The sequence below is a fragment of the Lupinus angustifolius genome, chromosome LG09 (assembly GCF_001865875.1).
Source record: "Lupinus angustifolius cultivar Tanjil chromosome LG09, LupAngTanjil_v1.0, whole genome shotgun sequence".
Classification (NCBI taxonomy): Eukaryota; Viridiplantae; Streptophyta; class Magnoliopsida; order Fabales; family Fabaceae; genus Lupinus; species Lupinus angustifolius.
The window spans coordinates 1976591-1994630 of NC_032017.1; the positions used below are offsets into that span (position 1 = coordinate 1976591).

At 33.7% G+C, this 18040-nt stretch overlaps 3 protein-coding genes across 7 annotated transcripts in view; 2 read left to right on the forward strand and 1 right to left on the reverse strand.

The window, feature by feature from the left end:
* On the forward strand, positions 1176–3505 carry LOC109356548. 3 transcript variants are annotated; one of them, XM_019599922.1, is made up of 3 exons: positions 1176–1282; positions 1316–1838; positions 2520–3364. In XM_019599922.1, exons 1-3 carry the CDS (start codon positions 1262–1264, stop codon positions 3227–3229), a joined length of 1254 nt encoding a protein of 417 aa, XP_019455467.1. In that variant the 5' UTR covers positions 1176–1261; the 3' UTR covers positions 3230–3364. The 3 variants fall into 3 exon arrangements, 2 of the variants coding, with proteins under 2 accessions (XP_019455467.1, XP_019455466.1); XR_002108754.1 differs by adding an exon at positions 3408–3505 and having other exon boundaries at positions 1177–1838; positions 2520–3294; XM_019599921.1 differs by having other exon boundaries at positions 1177–1838.
* LOC109356551 (phytochrome-associated serine/threonine-protein phosphatase) lies at positions 5963–14324 on the forward strand. 2 transcript variants are annotated; one of them, XM_019599925.1, is made up of 11 exons: positions 5963–5968; positions 8080–8162; positions 8802–8948; positions 9217–9284; positions 9516–9573; positions 11438–11548; positions 11667–11717; positions 12576–12719; positions 12797–12892; positions 13478–13549; positions 14073–14324. In XM_019599925.1, exons 2-11 carry the CDS (start codon positions 8082–8084, stop codon positions 14154–14156), a joined length of 912 nt encoding a protein of 303 aa, XP_019455470.1. In that variant the 5' UTR covers positions 5963–5968; positions 8080–8081; the 3' UTR covers positions 14157–14324. The 2 variants fall into 2 exon arrangements, with proteins under 2 accessions (XP_019455470.1, XP_019455469.1); XM_019599924.1 differs by lacking the exon at positions 5963–5968 and adding an exon at positions 7919–7923 and having other exon boundaries at positions 8074–8162.
* The window catches only part of LOC109356011 (cellulose synthase-like protein D4), a 7028-nt gene continuing 6275 nt past the window's right edge, over positions 17288–18040 (reverse strand). For both annotated transcript variants that reach the window (XM_019599329.1, XM_019599328.1), the window contains one exon: positions 17288–17912. In XM_019599329.1, coding sequence (XP_019454874.1) covers positions 17512–17912 — 401 coding nt within the window. In that variant the 3' untranslated portion in view covers positions 17288–17511. The remainder of the gene's footprint in view (positions 17913–18040) is intronic.

Below are 18040 nucleotides of genomic sequence, written 5' to 3' on the forward strand. Positions count from 1 at the left end.
CTTGCCTCCAAGACTAGTTTCTCTAAAACTGATTTTTACCACTTAAAGGTAATTATTTTGATAGTTCTGCCTTGGAGAGTTTCCCACAAAATGTATTTCCTCATTTTGGCAGGACCACTCTATAGAACCATGTGTCTCAGGTCTTTGGGGAAAGGCATCCCCTCCATTGGTTCAAAAGAATCAATTCTCGCTTGACACTCCTTCCATTTGCACTATCCATTAATTTGGAAAAGCCAATTGTGCAACACAGCTGTCACACTCCAAGCCCTCTCACAAACACGATCATGGGACCATAGCTGCCCAAAATGTTCTTCTTGAAGCGGGCCTTGCTCCAATGTATTCAGCCCAAATTTTCAACCTTGAAGAAAAGGTTATTCATGTTAAGTTGGGCAATGATAAAGTGGAGAATAAAAATAATAGGCCCAAATGAAGTTAGTCAAAAGTCATCTGGCACGAGGACTACATTTGGGATGAGATCACATGTTTCATTTGGTATATCAAGCCAATCATAGAGCTTCATTCATTTAAAAAAAAATTATAAAAACATAAATTAATATTTTAATATTATTTTGTGATGTTTGATTGGTCTGGCACAAGGAGACAGGAAAATTGTGGGACAGGTGATCATTGTCCTACTACATTATGGGTTAAAATTAGAAGACATTCTGTCAATGTGCTAGAGCTAACCAATTGTATGGTTCATATCATTTCTATTTGTGATATTTCTATCTTTCCTTGTTTTAAAGCTGGAATGTACGTGAGAATGAACCGGGATCGTCTGTCCCTCCCTTTTGTGTTCCGGTGTTCCTAGCCAATCAATATTTGCAAACATACGAAAAATAATCATTCAATTTAATTTAATTTATAAAAATAATTTATTGAATACATGTGTCTCATACAAGTGGCTGAGACAGAATTGGGATACCAATTTGGGACAGGTGATCTCTATTCCGTGAGAATAGGGAAGCAATGAGGGACACAGATCACCTGTGCCATTCCTGTCTCAGTCCAATAAAAAATTGACACTTCATTAAAAAAGAAAAATTTAAAAACTTAAACTAACATATGTGTATTACTTGGAAAAATCCTATTGATTTAGGACATGGAAACACACTGATTTTGGGACACTTATTTTAGAAACATGTGACCCCATTTATCAATGAGTGAACTTATTAAGTTGTTATACCAATGTTGTCGTCTACTTAACTAGTTCAGTACCACACTACTCTTCTTCTTCATCTTCTTCACCGAACATCACACCATGCCATCTTCACTCTCAGTCACCACACCTCAAACCCACCAAACCCTCGAAAAGCTCCTAGACTCAGCTCGTCCTTTCCTCCGCGGCGAGCTCCACTCCATCAACACCAACCTCCCATCCCTCATCTCCCTCCTTCGCTCCGTCGGCGCCGGCGAGTGCTGGCACAAGCACGGCAGTTTCCTCGACCATCTCCTCGACATATACCGAATCCTCAAGATTTGGAAAGCTTCTGACTTAGTCTGCCTCTGTGGTCTCTTTCACTCAGCTTACTCCAATTCTTATGTTAACCTCGCAATCTTTGACCCTTCCACTGGCCGCGACGTGGTTCGTGGACACGTTGGAGAAGAAGCGGAGCGGTTGATCCACTTGTTCTGTGTTGTTCCGAGACAACAAGTTATACACGATAATCTCTTGTTTCATTATGATGATGGAGAACTTGTGGAACATCTTAATGAGTCTCATATATCTCTTAGGAATGCCAAGGAGAAGGGTCTCTTTAATGGAGAAGAAACTTGGAGGAAGAAACTACTCGCTCTTGTTCCTGTTCAAGGAATAAAAGTTAAGCACATTCGTACAGGTTAGCCCTCAGAATATAGTTTTCAAGATAGTTGTGTATATATAACACTAAAACAAACATCAAAATGCATATACTTTTTAGTGTAAATAGTAAAGTTTTTAATTTCATATTAAAGCTCAAACTGGGTGCAAAATAGTCAAGTGAGACCCCTCTCAAGTAATGGAGAGACAAATGACTTTTTCCTTTGTATTTTAAGGGTAAAAATATAATATCCTTTTAAATAAAAGGGATATGAATGTCAATGTGTGTTGCCTTTTCTTTACTTTTACATAGTACTTACATCTTCATTAATGGAGAGGAGTCTCACTCCTTCCAGACTCCACATCACTCTTTTAAAATTGCAGTCAGGGTTGTGCTGCTTTACCACAATTTTAATGAAGATGGTAATGGGGCTACATCGAGATGTAATGGGGCTACATCGAGATGTAACACAATGACAGTAAATTAAATTTAGGCCACATCAAATTCTAAAATATTTTTTAATCACAAGGCCACAATATGCATAACAACAATCACATTGATCATAATCGCGGCATTTGAGATTTGTTGAGGACAGAGTTGAGATTTTTTTATCTCTAGGGGACACGTTTTATGATTGTTAGGAATGACTTTTTTTATTGAATTTATTCATTCATATATTTGGTCCCTCTTTGATGTGTATTGTATTGAATCCGTGTACAGGTGAAGATGTCCATGTTTCAAGAAGGGTGGTGGCTATTTTCCTAATGATGACTATGGCAGATTTCTGTGATCAGTTATATAGTTTTCAGGATGTGTTGTTTGACAATGTTAATGGTAGGCTTGAGTTTTCTGGGAACAATTATTGGGGTCTTTGGCCAGGAGATGGCAAGCCTGGTCTATGGCTGAACTCGATTTCTAGGATGGGAGCAATATACACTTTGATTGTGAGGGAGGAAGAGATTTTCATTCAAGAGAATATAAAGAAGAGAGTTGAGTTGGCTGTTGATTATGACAGAGATGAAAATATTGAGCTGCCATTACCACCGGTTTTTAATAACTGCACAACGGTTTTAGATGCCGGAGATCAAATAACTGCAAGGGATTTATACTGGGAAGCTGTTTGTGATGTTTCTAGTGAAGGGTTGGAGAGGGCTGAGGAGTTATTGGTTGGGTCTATTAAGAAAAACCCATTTGTTGGAGAACCATATGTTGTATTAAGTCAGGTTTATTTGACAAATGGGAGATTTGAAGAAGCTGAGAAACATGCAGAGAGAGGACTGACCCTTTTGCTGGAATGGGGATCTCCATGGGACAAGAGGACTTCTTGGGAAGGCTGGGTTGCTTGGACCAGAGTGTTGCTAATGAAGGCAAAGGACAAATCTTGGCCTAACACTTCATTTGGCATCCTCAATTTGGGTTTTGTTAAGTGATTTAAGTGTATATCACTGTTATCATATGGCATCCCCTACCCATATAATCTTCTCTACCAAATAAGTTACAAGTAGAAGGTATTTGTATGAGCCAACTAGTAAGATACTAAGTTTATTTTTCTATTTGCACTTTCAGTGATCTTTCATCTTTTACCTTTGTGCAAGTACTATGTAGTTTTTAGTGCTTATCCTGACTTGTGAAGCAGGAGCATAATATGGCAAGTTTTATGAAAAATAATGTAAATAGAAAGAATTGTATTGTAATTTCTCTGTCTACTTCTTCTATAACTATAATAGGAGTAGTTTTGTTAATAAAATATCTTTGATATAGTGATCAGTGATTCAGGAATATCCTTTTAATAGTAATCAGTGATTCAGGAATAAAATTGGGACCTTTAGCATATTTGACAATAACAACTATGATTTTATCTTTTATCCTTCAAGTTGAAATGTGATAGTGGATATATGATTATTAATTCTCTTTCTTGGAGTAGACATGTGGATGATAATAAATATTGGAATTTCCTTTATCTTAATAATAATAAAAATCTTTATTTGCTAGAATAGCATAAGTATTCAATATTGTACTTTCTTCATCCTTGACTTGAGATAAAGTAAGGTACATAGGGCTATTACTTCTTTTGAGGTGGAGATGATGAACTATTATGGGTTGTTTATTGTCTCTTAATCTTTAAAATTAAGAAACATCACAACCAACCAAATATATTTTACCCAAGAACTATGTAAATCTTGATTTCTATTGCACATGCAGATGCATAGGATCAAGATAACTCTTCTTAGACATAAAAATATAATAATATAATTTTAGTCATTTAATAGATAATAACTAAATAATATAACAATATGGTAGGCTGCAAACGGCTAGAACATGTGCATAATGCACCATTAAGGTCTCCAACGGCCAAATGCTAATTCCACACGAGCATCTTTGCTCCAACAGCTCTGAAATTAACTTAGGATCCCTCTGGATGAAATGCGCTCAGGTAAATTTAGCTCCAACAGTCCAGACAAGGTGTTTAAGCCTCATAAATGCTCCATTAAGCTCATCTACGGTCATATTTTGATTCCATTCGAGCAATCTTCCTCCAACGGCTACAATAGTCTTTATTTACCTGCTAAATAATATTAGACTAAGTTAGAATGACTTTGGTTCACGAAAATTATAAGTTGGTCAAAACATTAAAGTGTTGGTTACACTTTTAGGCTTGACTTAGTCATCCACGAGCCATTTTTCATTCTGGTCATTTTTTTATGGGCAGGTTTATGATTAAAACACTTGAATTAAATTAACTAAGTGTTGGACGAAAGTTAGCCCACACATTTATTATAAAAATTAAAATTGCTCAATGCTAATTAAATTGGCTAGGCATGATTCGGTCAGGCTATGCCCAGTGCCTGATGCGGCACACTAGGCGCATGCGCCTCGATCAGATTTTCTGGCCAGGCCAGTTTGGTCCAGCAACTGGTGCAACACTGGATGCACTAGAGACCTCAACTCGGTTAGAGTTGTCTCAGTCAGGTTTCATGCCTCATGCGTCTGTCTGGCTCCATGTTAGGGCCAATTTTGGCGCCTGAGTCAAGCCCGTGGCCTATCTCGTGCGCATGGCCTGATCCATCCTTGACTCGGTCAGAACCATAGACCAAGATGCTAGTGAGCATCTTTACACCCCCTTGGGCTATCTTTGACTCATCATCATGGATCAACATTATGAGTTGTCCAAGGGCATTTTGAGTCCTTTTTGCCCTAGCCCTAGTCATAGGATCACTTATGCCTTCAAGGCCATCAATATCAAGGTTAGGCTCTTTGAGGTTCACATCAGGATATGTGGTCCCTTGGGGTTATAGATCCTTCTACATTGAACACAAGTTTTTTATCATGATTGTATGACCATTCAAGATTTGCCTCTTCCTTGACCCAAAAGCACTCACTGGGGGACAAGACATCTAATGCTTTCTTAGTACGTGCACTCCATTTATAGGGGTTGTCTTCTTGTCTAAGTAGGTTCTCCTAATACTTGACTCATTTTTCTAAATAAAAAAACTTGAATGCTTTGTTTTAACATATTGCTTAGTGCATATTCTGAGAAGTGTTCTCCTTCCTTCATACCTGAGCCGATTTTAGGGACTTCCCATTGGGCTAATAACCCTTCATGGTGTCGAGCAGTTGGTTTATCAAACATCATTGGTTGTGGGACAATTTGAAATCCACCATCCCATTTCTTACCATCCAATAGTCCATCTTTGATCTTACTTCTTTTGTTTTCTAATTCAATAGTTTAGTTACCAACCTTCAACTCATAAACATCCAAACACTTAAGCTTTCTACTAGAATGGTCATTTTCTAGTATCTCTGACGAAGGTTCACATATACTTTTTCAATCAAAATTAATTTGGGTTGTGTCATCACTTAGATTTTTCTCATTATTTTGATGAATAACAAGAATTAAATTTGAGAAGCAAAATATGTTCATGATTATTGTTATATAAGATGTTCTTAATCTGAAACACATAGTTCAAAGGAAGTGTTTTTTTTCAAATGTGTACAAAGTTATATATGTTAGGAAAGTCAATTTGAAATGTTAAGTTGTAATGCCTCAAAATGCCATCCAAAATAATAATTAAAGATATCATTATTTTAATGAAAAGTTTAAATGAATTAATTCAAAGATCGGTAAATTGAAGGCTTTTTTTTTTTGAAAAAGATGTTACAAGTGAAAGGTCAAACCGAAAACTTGGTAATGTGATGTTAAAAATGTTGATAAGTGATTATAAAAATATGCTTAACTTAGTCGATTCCTTTTTCTCAAAACTTCCCATTTCGAAACATCACATGTTGAAACTTTGTGGAAATTCAAAACTTGAGTGATAAGCGAATTTAAAAACTAAATAACATGTGATACCTTCTCTTATTAGTTTTCACAAAATAAGTCAAACTACTTAACCATCTAGTTCATCATAGCCTGATGTGCGATGGCTAAGTGTCCAAAATGAATGTCAGGTGTTTGAGCAGTAGCCTCCCAAATAGTACAAACCATACTTAAAATACAACTGAATCAGAGGCATCCAAAATTATGTTAGAGTCGTCAAAAGTAAATGGGGTCCATAATATAGTCATCCAATAACCAACAACTAAGAAATCTATGCTACACCAGAGTCTGTAGACTCGGGCTCATCAGGGTCCTCCTCCACCTCGGTGTTGGCATCGATGATGATTAATGGGAGATAAGGCACAAACTCCTCTCTCGCTTGATGCTTCTCGGTAGATAGGGTGATAGCATGCTCCGGGATTGGGACCATGACATCGGCAGAGTACCACACTTCATTGGGGATCGTCCTCTCATCCTCATCCTCCTCCTCCAACTCACTAATCTCCTCGATCGTCCTACCACTCCTTCGTGTTCTAGCCTCCCGCTTAGCCCGATACGCGGCGGTCTGCCTCCACGACGATAAGGTCTAGCCCACGACAAATGCCCTTCTTCACTACTCGAGTGAAGATATGGCGAGGGTCTGTCCGCCTCGGAACCGAATGAACGAATGCATCATCATCTAAAGCAGGCGCAATTCTATGAGAGTCGTTAGGGATGACTGACCTAAGTGAGACATGCAAAGCAACATTCTATGAAATAATTATTTTCTAAAAGACTAAATAAAAAAAATTCAACCCCTTTTTTGTGTTTATCTATGCCAACATCAAAATTACCTATCCAAAACAAAAATGATATGCTTCAATTGTAAACTTAGAATAGTAATAATAAACAAAAATATTATCTTGTAATACATACCACGTTCTTGATGTTCATGTAGGAAAAAATGTAGGCCATTTTATAAGATAATTTATCATTTTTCTTTTCCAAACGATAAAAAAATAAAAACAAAATAAAATTAAATATTTAAGAAATTTAAATAATTTTTACTTCCATAACAACATGGGTAAATAACTATTTTAATCCCAAAAAAATATTATATGTACCAATTTGATTTCTAGAAAAGTTAAAAAACTTATCACATCAAACGTGGTTAAATTTAATTATTTTTAGTAATGTTAACAATATTATACCGATCATCAAACTAATAAGAACATTGATATGGTGGTACATCTGTTCAATCAATGGTTTACTAATTAAACTACATACTAGTAAATTATATACTATATGTATTAAACTAACATTAATAATGAAAAAACTAATAAACAAGTTTATAATTTTTTTTACTTACATCATTTCTTAAAACAGAATGTTTGATTTCGTGATAAATTATATTTTAGAAGTATAAATGAATGTATTAGTTGTGTGTTTAATCGTCTACAACAACATTTTAATAAAAATAAGTCACCTTCATAATTTTTTTTATAATTTTAAATAAAAATGATTGGTATGATCTGTACGATTTAAATAAAAACTGACAGTTATGATCGGTTTTTGCCAATTTTAACTAATTAAATTGCATGACCAATATAATTATTATATTATACTGATATGAAGACTATTTAACCGATTTTCCGATTCGATCAACTAGCATAGTACTATTTCCACATCTATGATTTTTAGCATTTTGAGTGAAATTTGAGGGAAACTATTTTAATTTACATTTGAGCATGTTTAGGAATTAAATTAATAGAAAAGTGAGTGTTGAATCTAATAAAATGGAAAGAAAATATAGATGCTAAGAAAGTGGTTCAGAACAAGACAGTAGATAGGTGTTTGTTGTTGACTGGTGGCACCCTAGCAGCAGTGCCCTCATTTCCTTTAGCAGTCCTGCTGTTTGCATTATCAGAAGAAAGAAGACAGAGAGAAAGTGACTGAGAGAGAGAGAGAGAGAGCGAGAGAGAGAGATGGATTTGGATCAATGGATCTCGAAGGTTAAAGATGGCCAACACCTCCTCGAAGACGAGCTTCAACTTCTTTGCGAATATGTATATTCCCTTCACTTTCTTCGTTTTACGCTTTAGGGTTTCTATTTTCAATTACTCTCACTTCTCATCTATACTCTCTATCTCTCGCTTCTAGAGTTCATGTGTCATTTGCCATGGTTGGTTCAAAAAATATATTTAATTTAAAAGTTTAATAATTAAGTGTTTTTTACTGGAAATGACACATGAACTAACACGGGACAGAAGAAGATTTCTTCCCTTTTGAATCTATTGTTAATTGCTGATCTGCGTAGAGTTTAGCATATTTTGATTCATGTTTTTTGTTTTACTTCTTGCTTCTCACTTTATATCCAACTTTCGTTTTTTTCTTAATTCTCCAGGATTTATTATCCTCTTGTATTTATGAATAAAATAGTTGAATGGGGATCCACTTAATCCGAGAATTCCAAGAGTAAGTTTTTTAAACTTACTCCCCATCCTAACCATCAATTTTAGGGACATGATTTAGATCTGCTCACTAATTCAAACAATTGGATTTTCCTAGAATTGAAGGCTAGAATGCGGAGTAAGTGGATCCCCTCGTGGACTTTTTCAGCTGGGGGTTATGGTAACTGCACTTTATAGAGTGAAACTTGCATATATTAATGATGGTATTATTTAAACTGATAATTTATGTGTCAGGTCAAAGAGATCCTTATTGAGGAGTCTAATGTGCAGCCTGTTAATAGTCCAGTAACTGTTTGTGGTGACATTCATGGTCAGTTTCATGATCTAATGAAACTTTTCCAGACCGGGGGTCATGTGCCGGAGACAAATTACATTTTTATGGTATGTCCTACACTTCTCCCAAACACGTGGATGATGTGAGTGATTAGGCATTTTTACTGTTTTATCATCAAGCACCAATGGTCTAGTGGCTAGATAGTACCGTGCCACGGCACAGACTCGGTGGCTGGTGCATGGTTCTATGTTTGTGTGGGGTAAGGCGGCATATTTCTACCTCCCGACTCCCGAGACCCTACTAGGGGAGTCTTGTGCACTGAGCTGCCCTTTTTTATCCATCTATGAGTGCTATACCTTTCAAAATGTGTGGCAGGGAGACTTTGTTGATCGGGGTTATAATAGTCTTGAAGTGTTCACAATCCTCTTGCTACTAAAAGCTAGGTATATTATTTTCATGCATATGTTTTAACTTGCTGTGTTATTCATAATGTCATTTGGTTGTTTTATCTTGACGTTGGAAGCATTCAAGAGGAATTTTAAGGTGTGGTTGCTTCCTAGTGGTTGTAATTTTTCGACTTTGGATCTCAAATGTTAGAGCTTTTGTGATGTTGTGATTTTACAATTACTTTTCTTTTTATTTATGCGTGCTTTTATTTTTGATTAATTTCATAGATACCCAGCTAATATTACGCTTCTACGTGGAAACCATGAAAGTAGACAACTAACACAGGTACACTTTTCTGCTATCGTGTACTTTGCTATTGTGCTTGACATTATCTTTTTAGGATTGTAGGAATTAATTTTAAGTAAGCATCTTATGCTAAAGAGGGGGCACATTGAAGATTTCTGCATCGTGTCATTTTAGGATGCTATTCTAAAGCTTAAAATGCATTTCTGATGTGATTGTATGTATGACTTCATTGCACGCCACCATAATTATAGCATGAATAATTCTTGACTTTTAAATTTGATTATAAAAAACAACCTACACATTAGAGGAGGGCTATGGACAAGTTACTTACCATTCATTGATTTTAGCATATGCCAATTCTAACGTTAGATAAAGCTTGTGATGTGATTATATGCATGACTTTATTGCATGTCATCTTGCTGTGTCATTTTCTGCATTTCCTGTGCTGTTGGATTTATTGAGACAAGATTAGTTTCAAAGTCCAATTAGTGGCAAGGTTCAATGAAGCAATTGAGTTAAGCCCTTGTCAATTTAAAATATATTGCTTTTGAAATTTTGTATCCAGAATTATGTTATCTAGAAGACTGTACTTGCTAGGAATTTTTCTGATTTTACAATGAAGGGTTAGAAATTGTTGTTTAGGTTTGAAAATGGCCTTGATATCAGATGTAGCTCAAGTTCAAATAGCATCTCGTCTTCCATAGATTGATGTTTGAGATTGTGAATAAGGAAAGTGGAAATCAGGTTGCTGCAACACAGTATGTGAAACTTAAAATTAGATTGAGTGGGATTTTGTTATTGGTTACCTGATTTGTTTTTGGGCCCATGCATTACTGCCAGGAAGTCAGGAACTTGACACTCTTAAACTTAGTGAAAGTTGGCTAAGCCTTTGATATATTGTGGGGTAATCGTGTTCTTCCTTGCCTTTTGAATTGCACGGATGTATGTTTTGGTTATCAGTAATTCAGCATAATGCATCGACAGTTGAGCGGTTATAGGCCATATTTAAACTTCTCTGCATGTGTTGTCAATGTCATTGCTTCTCGCAATATTTAGTTTTTATTATCATACATAGTAAATTACTTTGGAAGAAAAGTGTTGCTGAAGTGTTTGGTTGGATATGTTCAGGAAACATGAAATAATTCTTTTGAATTTTTAGCTTTATATACTTTGCAATCATCCATTTCTCTTAATATTTTTAGTCCTTCGTTATAGTCACAATTCACAAATTATGTTAGACTTGGAAGAAGCTATGGCCTTAATGCTTCATGTGCCACTTTGGCTATTCCTACTACTTTGAAGATTTATACGTGATAGGTAACATCAAGAGCAAGTGAGACCTATCTTATTTTTTTTTAAAGCTGATCCAAGCATGCTGAAAAATGTAAAATGCTCCTAGTTATTTAGACATAAGGTATAAGGCGTTTTTAAAAACCCTAATTAGCTCATCCAAATGAGTGCCTTGTGTCATTTTTCTTCTTCTTGGCTACAAACATCTTAGTAAAGCAACCTGGGTCGTAAGTGTGTAGAGAAATGTACTAATGCATTTATGTCTAATGCATTTTTATTTTGCATATATCCGCCTTTCCATACGCAGATCCAATTGCTGGACTGTATTGCTAATTGTGATATAGGAGATTTTGTTCTGTTTACACTTTAAAAACATTAGAAGGAATAGAAGCCCATTGATTATATAATTGATTCAATGGTGTAGGGACGTATGAGCTATCATTCTAGTTTTGCTTTATTACTCTTATTGTAGATTTGTAGTAAGAGATGTCAAAGTTTATGAATTTCTATCGCTCAATCTCATAGATAAGATGAAAATGGTGGAAATGCTAAGATTAGAATTAGAAACGTCAAAATTGTCATGCTAATTCATGTTAATTTACCGTTTTACCAGGTCTATGGATTTTATGATGAATGCCAGAGAAAGTACGGAAATGCTAATGCTTGGCGATATTGTACAGATGTTTTTGACTATCTAACACTTTCAGCAATAATAGATGGAACAGTAAATTTCTTTTACTCACTTCCTCTATTTCCCATGTGTTTAGGCAGTACGTTATCATTTTTATTTTTATTTCGAATTCTGTTTTTAAAAAAGTCTTTTTATGCTTTGGTTGACTTAGGTACTTTGTGTTCATGGCGGCCTTTCTCCGGACGTTCGAACAATTGATCAGGTTCTCTATCTTCCTTCCCAGTGGCTAGTCAAACATAATATTATTGAAGTTTAAAACTGTGTTTGGATTTGCTTATTTTGTCTGTGGAAAAAGTTATAATAATTGAAGTTTTAGAGAGAACTTTTTCCATGCGAGAAGAAAACCAATATAAGCGCCCACTGAGAAGAGTGGATCATATGGAGGATAGTTAGAGGTAGAAGCAGACCAAGAAATATTCCCCGTGTAACTATTTCCAATCAACTTGCTTACATATTTTAGCCAGATGTCTAATTACATATTGTGAAATAAATAATTTGCAACTTTCTACACTGACATGTTTTGTACGTCTATCCTTATGCTGTCTGTGTTTGGATACATCATATGTAGAGCTGAGTGCTTGTATATGAGACCTTTTGACTTTGCTTTCTTAATATGAAATATTTATTTAGATTAGCTTGCTGGTTCTCCCTTCTGCCCCATGCTCCCTCCACTCTTCAGTGAAGAAAATATCAGTAGTTAAATAAATTAATAATCCTGGAGAATAATTGGATGCATTTATGTTTCTGTTCCTTTCTTTTTCCTGACAAATTAATAACTTCATCTGCTTGCTTTTGTTTGTCTTGAGAAATCATTTAGTTGTTTCATTTTGATGTACTTGCCTTGTTTAGTCTCTAATGGTTACCAAATGTTTCTTAGAGAACAAGGATTTCTACTATGTATGTATTCTTTTTTTCAATTGCAATTTTTTATCTATATTAAAAAAATACTTTTTAGGTTGTTGTCAGGTCATTTACTGTTATTTATTTGTATAGTTAAAAGTTAGCTTATGCGACATTTTCAAGATATTGGTTTAGAGATAGTAATATACATTTTTACCAGATAAGGGTCATTGACCGGAACTGTGAAATTCCTCACGAGGGGCCATTTTGTGATCTAATGTGGAGTGATCCTGAAGATATTGAAACTTGGGCAGTCAGTCCTCGTGGAGCTGGTTGGCTTTTTGGATCACGTGTCACCTCTGAGGTGATCTATTTAATTGTTAATTGTTCACAGAATTGTATATTATGTGTGTATTTCACAAACACATTGTTTTCATGCAGTTCAATCACATAAACAATCTTGATCTCGTTTGTCGAGCGCACCAACTTGTTCAAGAAGGCCTCAAGTATATGTTCCAAGACAAAGGCCTTGTAACTGTAAGTATCTGCTTTTGAAAATTTAAAATTAAAATGATGATGTTATTTCATTTTTTAATTTACAGTTTTTTTTGTTGTGATTTTATCATGTGAGACGGCCAATAGAGGCTGTAGTTAGAAATAATCCAATTAAAGGGGGTAGAGGAAACCGACAAGGGGTGGTTCAACTGGTAAGCAAGCTTGAGCTCAGTAGTTGAGGGGTGTCTGCAATGCCAGTGGTTCAAACTGGAGGAATAACAGTTTTAGGAGGGGAGGGGAAGCTTCAATACTCCTGCGTTGGGATTAGTCATACACCCAAAGGGTATGGGGACACCCCCCCCCTCCCCCAAAAGACCAAAAGAAAAGGGATAGACAAAGACCTAAGAATATATTAGGAGAAACAATTCAAAAGACTTTGCTCAAAATGGATGTACTAAAACTTGGTTTATGATAGAGCTCAATGGCCTCAAATCACTTAGTCATCCACTTTGCAACCTTGTAGGACGTAGGCTTGATTGTTGTTGTATTTAACTTTTAAAAAATATGCATACCAGACTCATTTGAAATTTACATCGTCAATAGAGTAATTGTTCTATAATTTTGCAGGTATGGTCTGCACCCAATTACTGTTACCGTTGCGGAAATGTAGCTTCTATTCTTAGTTTCAATGATAATATGGTGAGTCATCCGAGGCTTGTTTTATTTTTAAATATGTTTGATAATTATCTTGACTAATGCTTCATTTGGTCTCATGATGTATATTGTGATTTTGGTTTTTTGCATTTCTCATTACTGGTAAAGTGGTAATATTTTTATAAACCATGATTTCTTTCCTTGATGGAACGAAGAGTGAATATTCTTGCATGATCTTCATGTTAAAGATTGAGACAGAAGAATACATGTCTCTTAGAGTTGGGTTTTTTTCTTCATAAAAGAAATAGTATTAACCAAGGTTAGAGGAATAAGCATGAAGAAAAAAGAGTAGAAATAAATGCTCACATAAACAACTAGGATGGTACCCTTATGTAAAAGCCCAATTTCAACTCTCTGACTTGGACATGACTTTGATATCATGTTAAGGGCAGCCATGAGGCTCCCACGTAGGCGTTCTAGGGAGGGTAAATGTATGAGCCTTACCTCCCACAAATGTTCTAGGGAGGGATTTTGCTTATAAACACTTAACTCTTTTCTCTTGTAACAGGAGAGAGAAGTTAAATTTTTCACTGAAACAGAAGAGAACAACCAGATGAGAGGGCCCAGGACAGGAGTTCCTTATTTCTTATAACTTGGCAAAGTTTTGCTTCAATTAATTGTAAAATTATATTGTAAGTGGTTTAGCATTACTATTGAACATGGATTACTCATGTATCATGAAGATTCCAATGCATTGCTTTTCTAAAGGTGGATCTTATTTTTGTCTCTAAGATTTCCCAATCCAATTGGTTTTTGGTATATCAGTTTTTTATTTCTTTAATATTTGAGTAATGATATATTCTCATACAAATCTTCTGACACCACATTAAATTGATATATGTCACTTGTGTATACCAATCATTAATAGAAAAAAATACTACTATGTGATACATAACTTTTCTTATGGTGTAGGATGATATATTTGCTCTTAAGGCATGCAACGTAGCTATCATTTCAAAATATGATCCATTTCAAATGGCTGTTGGTTTAGTTATTACAGTTGTATACCGAATTGTTATCATTTTAGTAGTTATTACAGTTGTATGGCTCATTGATCGGTAAAATCTCAATTTACTGTGAAAAGGAGGCGACAAATTGTATGAGATGTACCATTGTCCCTAGGCGAAACATAGTGAGTGTGACTCCTCTCAAGTAATGGAGAGACAAATGACTTTTTTCTTTGTATTTTAAGGGTAGAAGTGTAATATTATTACACATAGAAGGGATATAAGTGTCAATATATGTTACTTTTTGTTCACTTTTACACACTACTTGCTAATGGAGAGGAGTCTCACTCAAACATAGTACAATGTTGAATGTTTGTAGTCCTATTTGAATTAGATTTTATTTGTTTTATTAATCACATAATTATTCAATCACTTTAATGTTGTCTTTGTCGAGGATAGAAAATGGTTGGAGAAAATAAGGAAGAATATCGTTAGAGATAAAATAATGAGAAAGATAGTGAATTTTAAGAGTTGCTTAGTATAAGTGAAAGGTAAAAGAAATGAAAAGAAATATGAAATTTTAATGTATAGATAATAGTTAACTTTAATACTAATCTATATTTTAAAATAATTTAGAATAAATTGCAGTGTCATTCATTGAGTTTTAAGTGAAATATACAAATTGTCTCTCCTTTTGTAAATTTACACAAATCACCTCTAATTTTATATATATATTACAATGACTACACTTGCAAGAAATATGATTGTAATTTTATAAACAAAAAATGATGATGAATATAATTAAGTCAAACAAAATATGTTATATTGTGAAGACAAATCCAAATAGTATAAAAGTCAATATCTATTTATTATTTTTGGTTCGTTACAAATCGCATCAATAATTATAATGAGATGTTTAAATCACTCTTATATTGTAACTAATCAAAATAATGAATAGACATTGACTCTTATATTACTTGGACCCAGGGTTGTTAAAACTGTATCGATTATCAAACCGGTCAGGATACTAGTATAGTGGTACAGTGGTTCAATAATTAAACCAAACCACATGCCGGTTAAACCGGACATATCTACTTATATTTATAAACCTATAACAAAAAAATATTTCCCTCAATTCTCTTCGTTTTTTGCTTTTATTTTTTATTGAGGAGAAATTTAGAAGTAAAATTAAGAGAATAGGGAAGGAAGATGGAGATGATGGATGTCGATGATGAATTAGTGGATTCCGACAAGACAAAATTGTTTTCCGAGAAGAAAAAAAGTTATTTTCTTTGTTGTTTCTCTCTCCATCAAAGTTGTTTCATGTGGTGAAGAGAGAAATGGAAAAGTTTGCCAAGTCAAAGTCAAGTGAAGTTAGAAATAAAGAAATGGAAAAGAGGAGGTGAAGTATCATGGAGGCTAAAGAACTTTTTAGAATAAGAGAAGATAAAGTTAGTAATTATTAGGGACTAAAAAATAAATATAAAAGATTTATTAAGTTTTTTAAGTATTTAATGTATTATTATTAATAAATTTATTTCTAATCAATCCCAATCTTTTGCATACAGAGTAACATAAAGTATGAGATAACAGATGTTAATCCATATGGTGGTGTCTCTTCCAAGTATTTGTTGACCAAAATGGTACAATTTTATTAAGAAACACATTTATTCTTTTTAATTTTATTTTTAAGCTATATAGAAATGGTTTTAGAATATATTTTCTTTATTATTTAAATTTTTGATGCTAGCATAGAATTAAAAAATATTCTCCAAAACTTATTTATTTAATTAAATTAAATTCTCTAATTTAATTGTCAAACAATATAATTATTCTTGAAACATTATAACACTCGTTAGTGTGTGACATCCGATAGGTTCAATACTAAACCAGTAATAAATTACTTTATTAATTAACGTTGGCATCTAACAACACTTCTTAACGACCAATTAGCATGAAGTAATACATATTTTACTTTCAAGAACAATTAGACCATTAATTAAAATATTTCATTTCATTTTATATTTTTGAACTAACTTTAAAGTATAATATACTTATGAAACTTTAATAAGTTGTCATAATGACTTAAAGAGACACATTCTTTACTCATTTTAATACATTGATGAAAGTCTTATTTTATTTTAGAGCTCATACTTATTATCAAGAGTTGATGAGTTCCTTCTTGATTAATCATTAAATCTAGAAGAATTTAATCATACTCATTACTGTTCATAATTAAAGTATAATAAATAACCTCTTAATTACTATGACAATTTCATATCAAAGGAAATTATTTTATTTCTTCTTGAGAATTGCCCGTTGACAATTTAAGGCAGTTTACCATTAGAAATTCTCAGTTCAGTTAATTCAATAATCATATACATATATGCAATCACATGTGCAATTTAATAAACGATATCTATTAATGTTTATCCAATAAATACTATTACATGTAGATTGATTTATCTAAGTCATTGATATCCTACTATCAATGATTATATGATCAAGAAAAATTTAGATTAAAATTATAAAAGATATGTTTCTCATTATTATAATACTTATTAGTCTCTAATTTTTAATCAATAACTTTATTATATAATCTATGAAAATAAATAAAAACTATATTAAAAATAAATAAATGCAAATATTTTAATTGTATTTAATGATTGATTAGATCATGAACATAAATATAAAAATATACAAAATATCAATCAACTTTAAAAATAGTTCTCTAAATTTATGTTCCTTTTAACATTCTTCCCACATAACATTTTTGTAAAACCTCTAAAAGAGTTTCTTTTCCTCTTAATTTTCTTTGGTACAAGGGTGACAATGAAATTCAAACATATGACATACAAACTACCCAAGTCCTTCACCACTAGCCCAATCCTAATGCATTTACTTTTCCTACTATTATATGTACTCAAGACATGTGAAATGGAAATTTACAACAATATACATTATATATAAAATAGGACTCAATGAGTTACCATTAGTATTTCATGGGAATTGAAATTCACCTGCTACACCTTGTCCACCACCTACCTTAGGTGGGCTAATGGCAATCCAAAGTAGAGAAATGGTAATTGCAATGAGACCTGACCAAACAAACACAATAGTTGGTGTCTTCCTTGTTCTCCCCATCAACCCTTTTGCAAATGGATACAAATGAACAAGAACCCAGAAACTAAAGAATGCTCCTCCAATGAATTTACTCCATTGTGCAGATGAACTATAAATTGTCTTAATAAATGCAAACACAATGGCAATGATATTCACCATAGCAATTACAATTGGTGGAATCATCAAGGAGCTCCACTTAACAATATACAAATCAGCATATATATCATCCTCCTCCTCTGATGATGATTTGGTAGTCAATGTGAAAGAAATCTCAATACCTTCCAAGAGTGGATCCAAAAAATATATTAGAGTGGGGTCAAATTTGTCTTATACATATACATATATATATATATATACATATATATATATATATATATATACATATATATATATATACATATATATA

What these genes read in the sequence shown, in the direction of transcription:
- LOC109356548 (XM_019599921.1), top strand. Translation starts at nt 1,262, where the DNA reads ATGCCATCTTCACTCTCAGTCACCACACCTCAAACCCACCAAACCCTC. An exon ending in AGTTAAGCACATTCGTACAG is followed by an intron (nt 1,839 to 2,519) that starts GTTAGCCCTCAG and finishes ATCCGTGTACAG; the next exon opens with GTGAAGATGTCCATGTTTCA.
- LOC109356551 (XM_019599925.1), top strand. Translation starts at nt 8,082, where the DNA reads ATGGATTTGGATCAATGGATCTCGAAGGTTAAAGATGGCCAACACCTC. An exon ending in TTCAACTTCTTTGCGAATAT is followed by an intron (nt 8,163 to 8,801) that starts GTATATTCCCTT and finishes TTTATGTGTCAG; the next exon opens with GTCAAAGAGATCCTTATTGA. An exon ending in AGACAAATTACATTTTTATG is followed by an intron (nt 8,949 to 9,216) that starts GTATGTCCTACA and finishes AATGTGTGGCAG; the next exon opens with GGAGACTTTGTTGATCGGGG.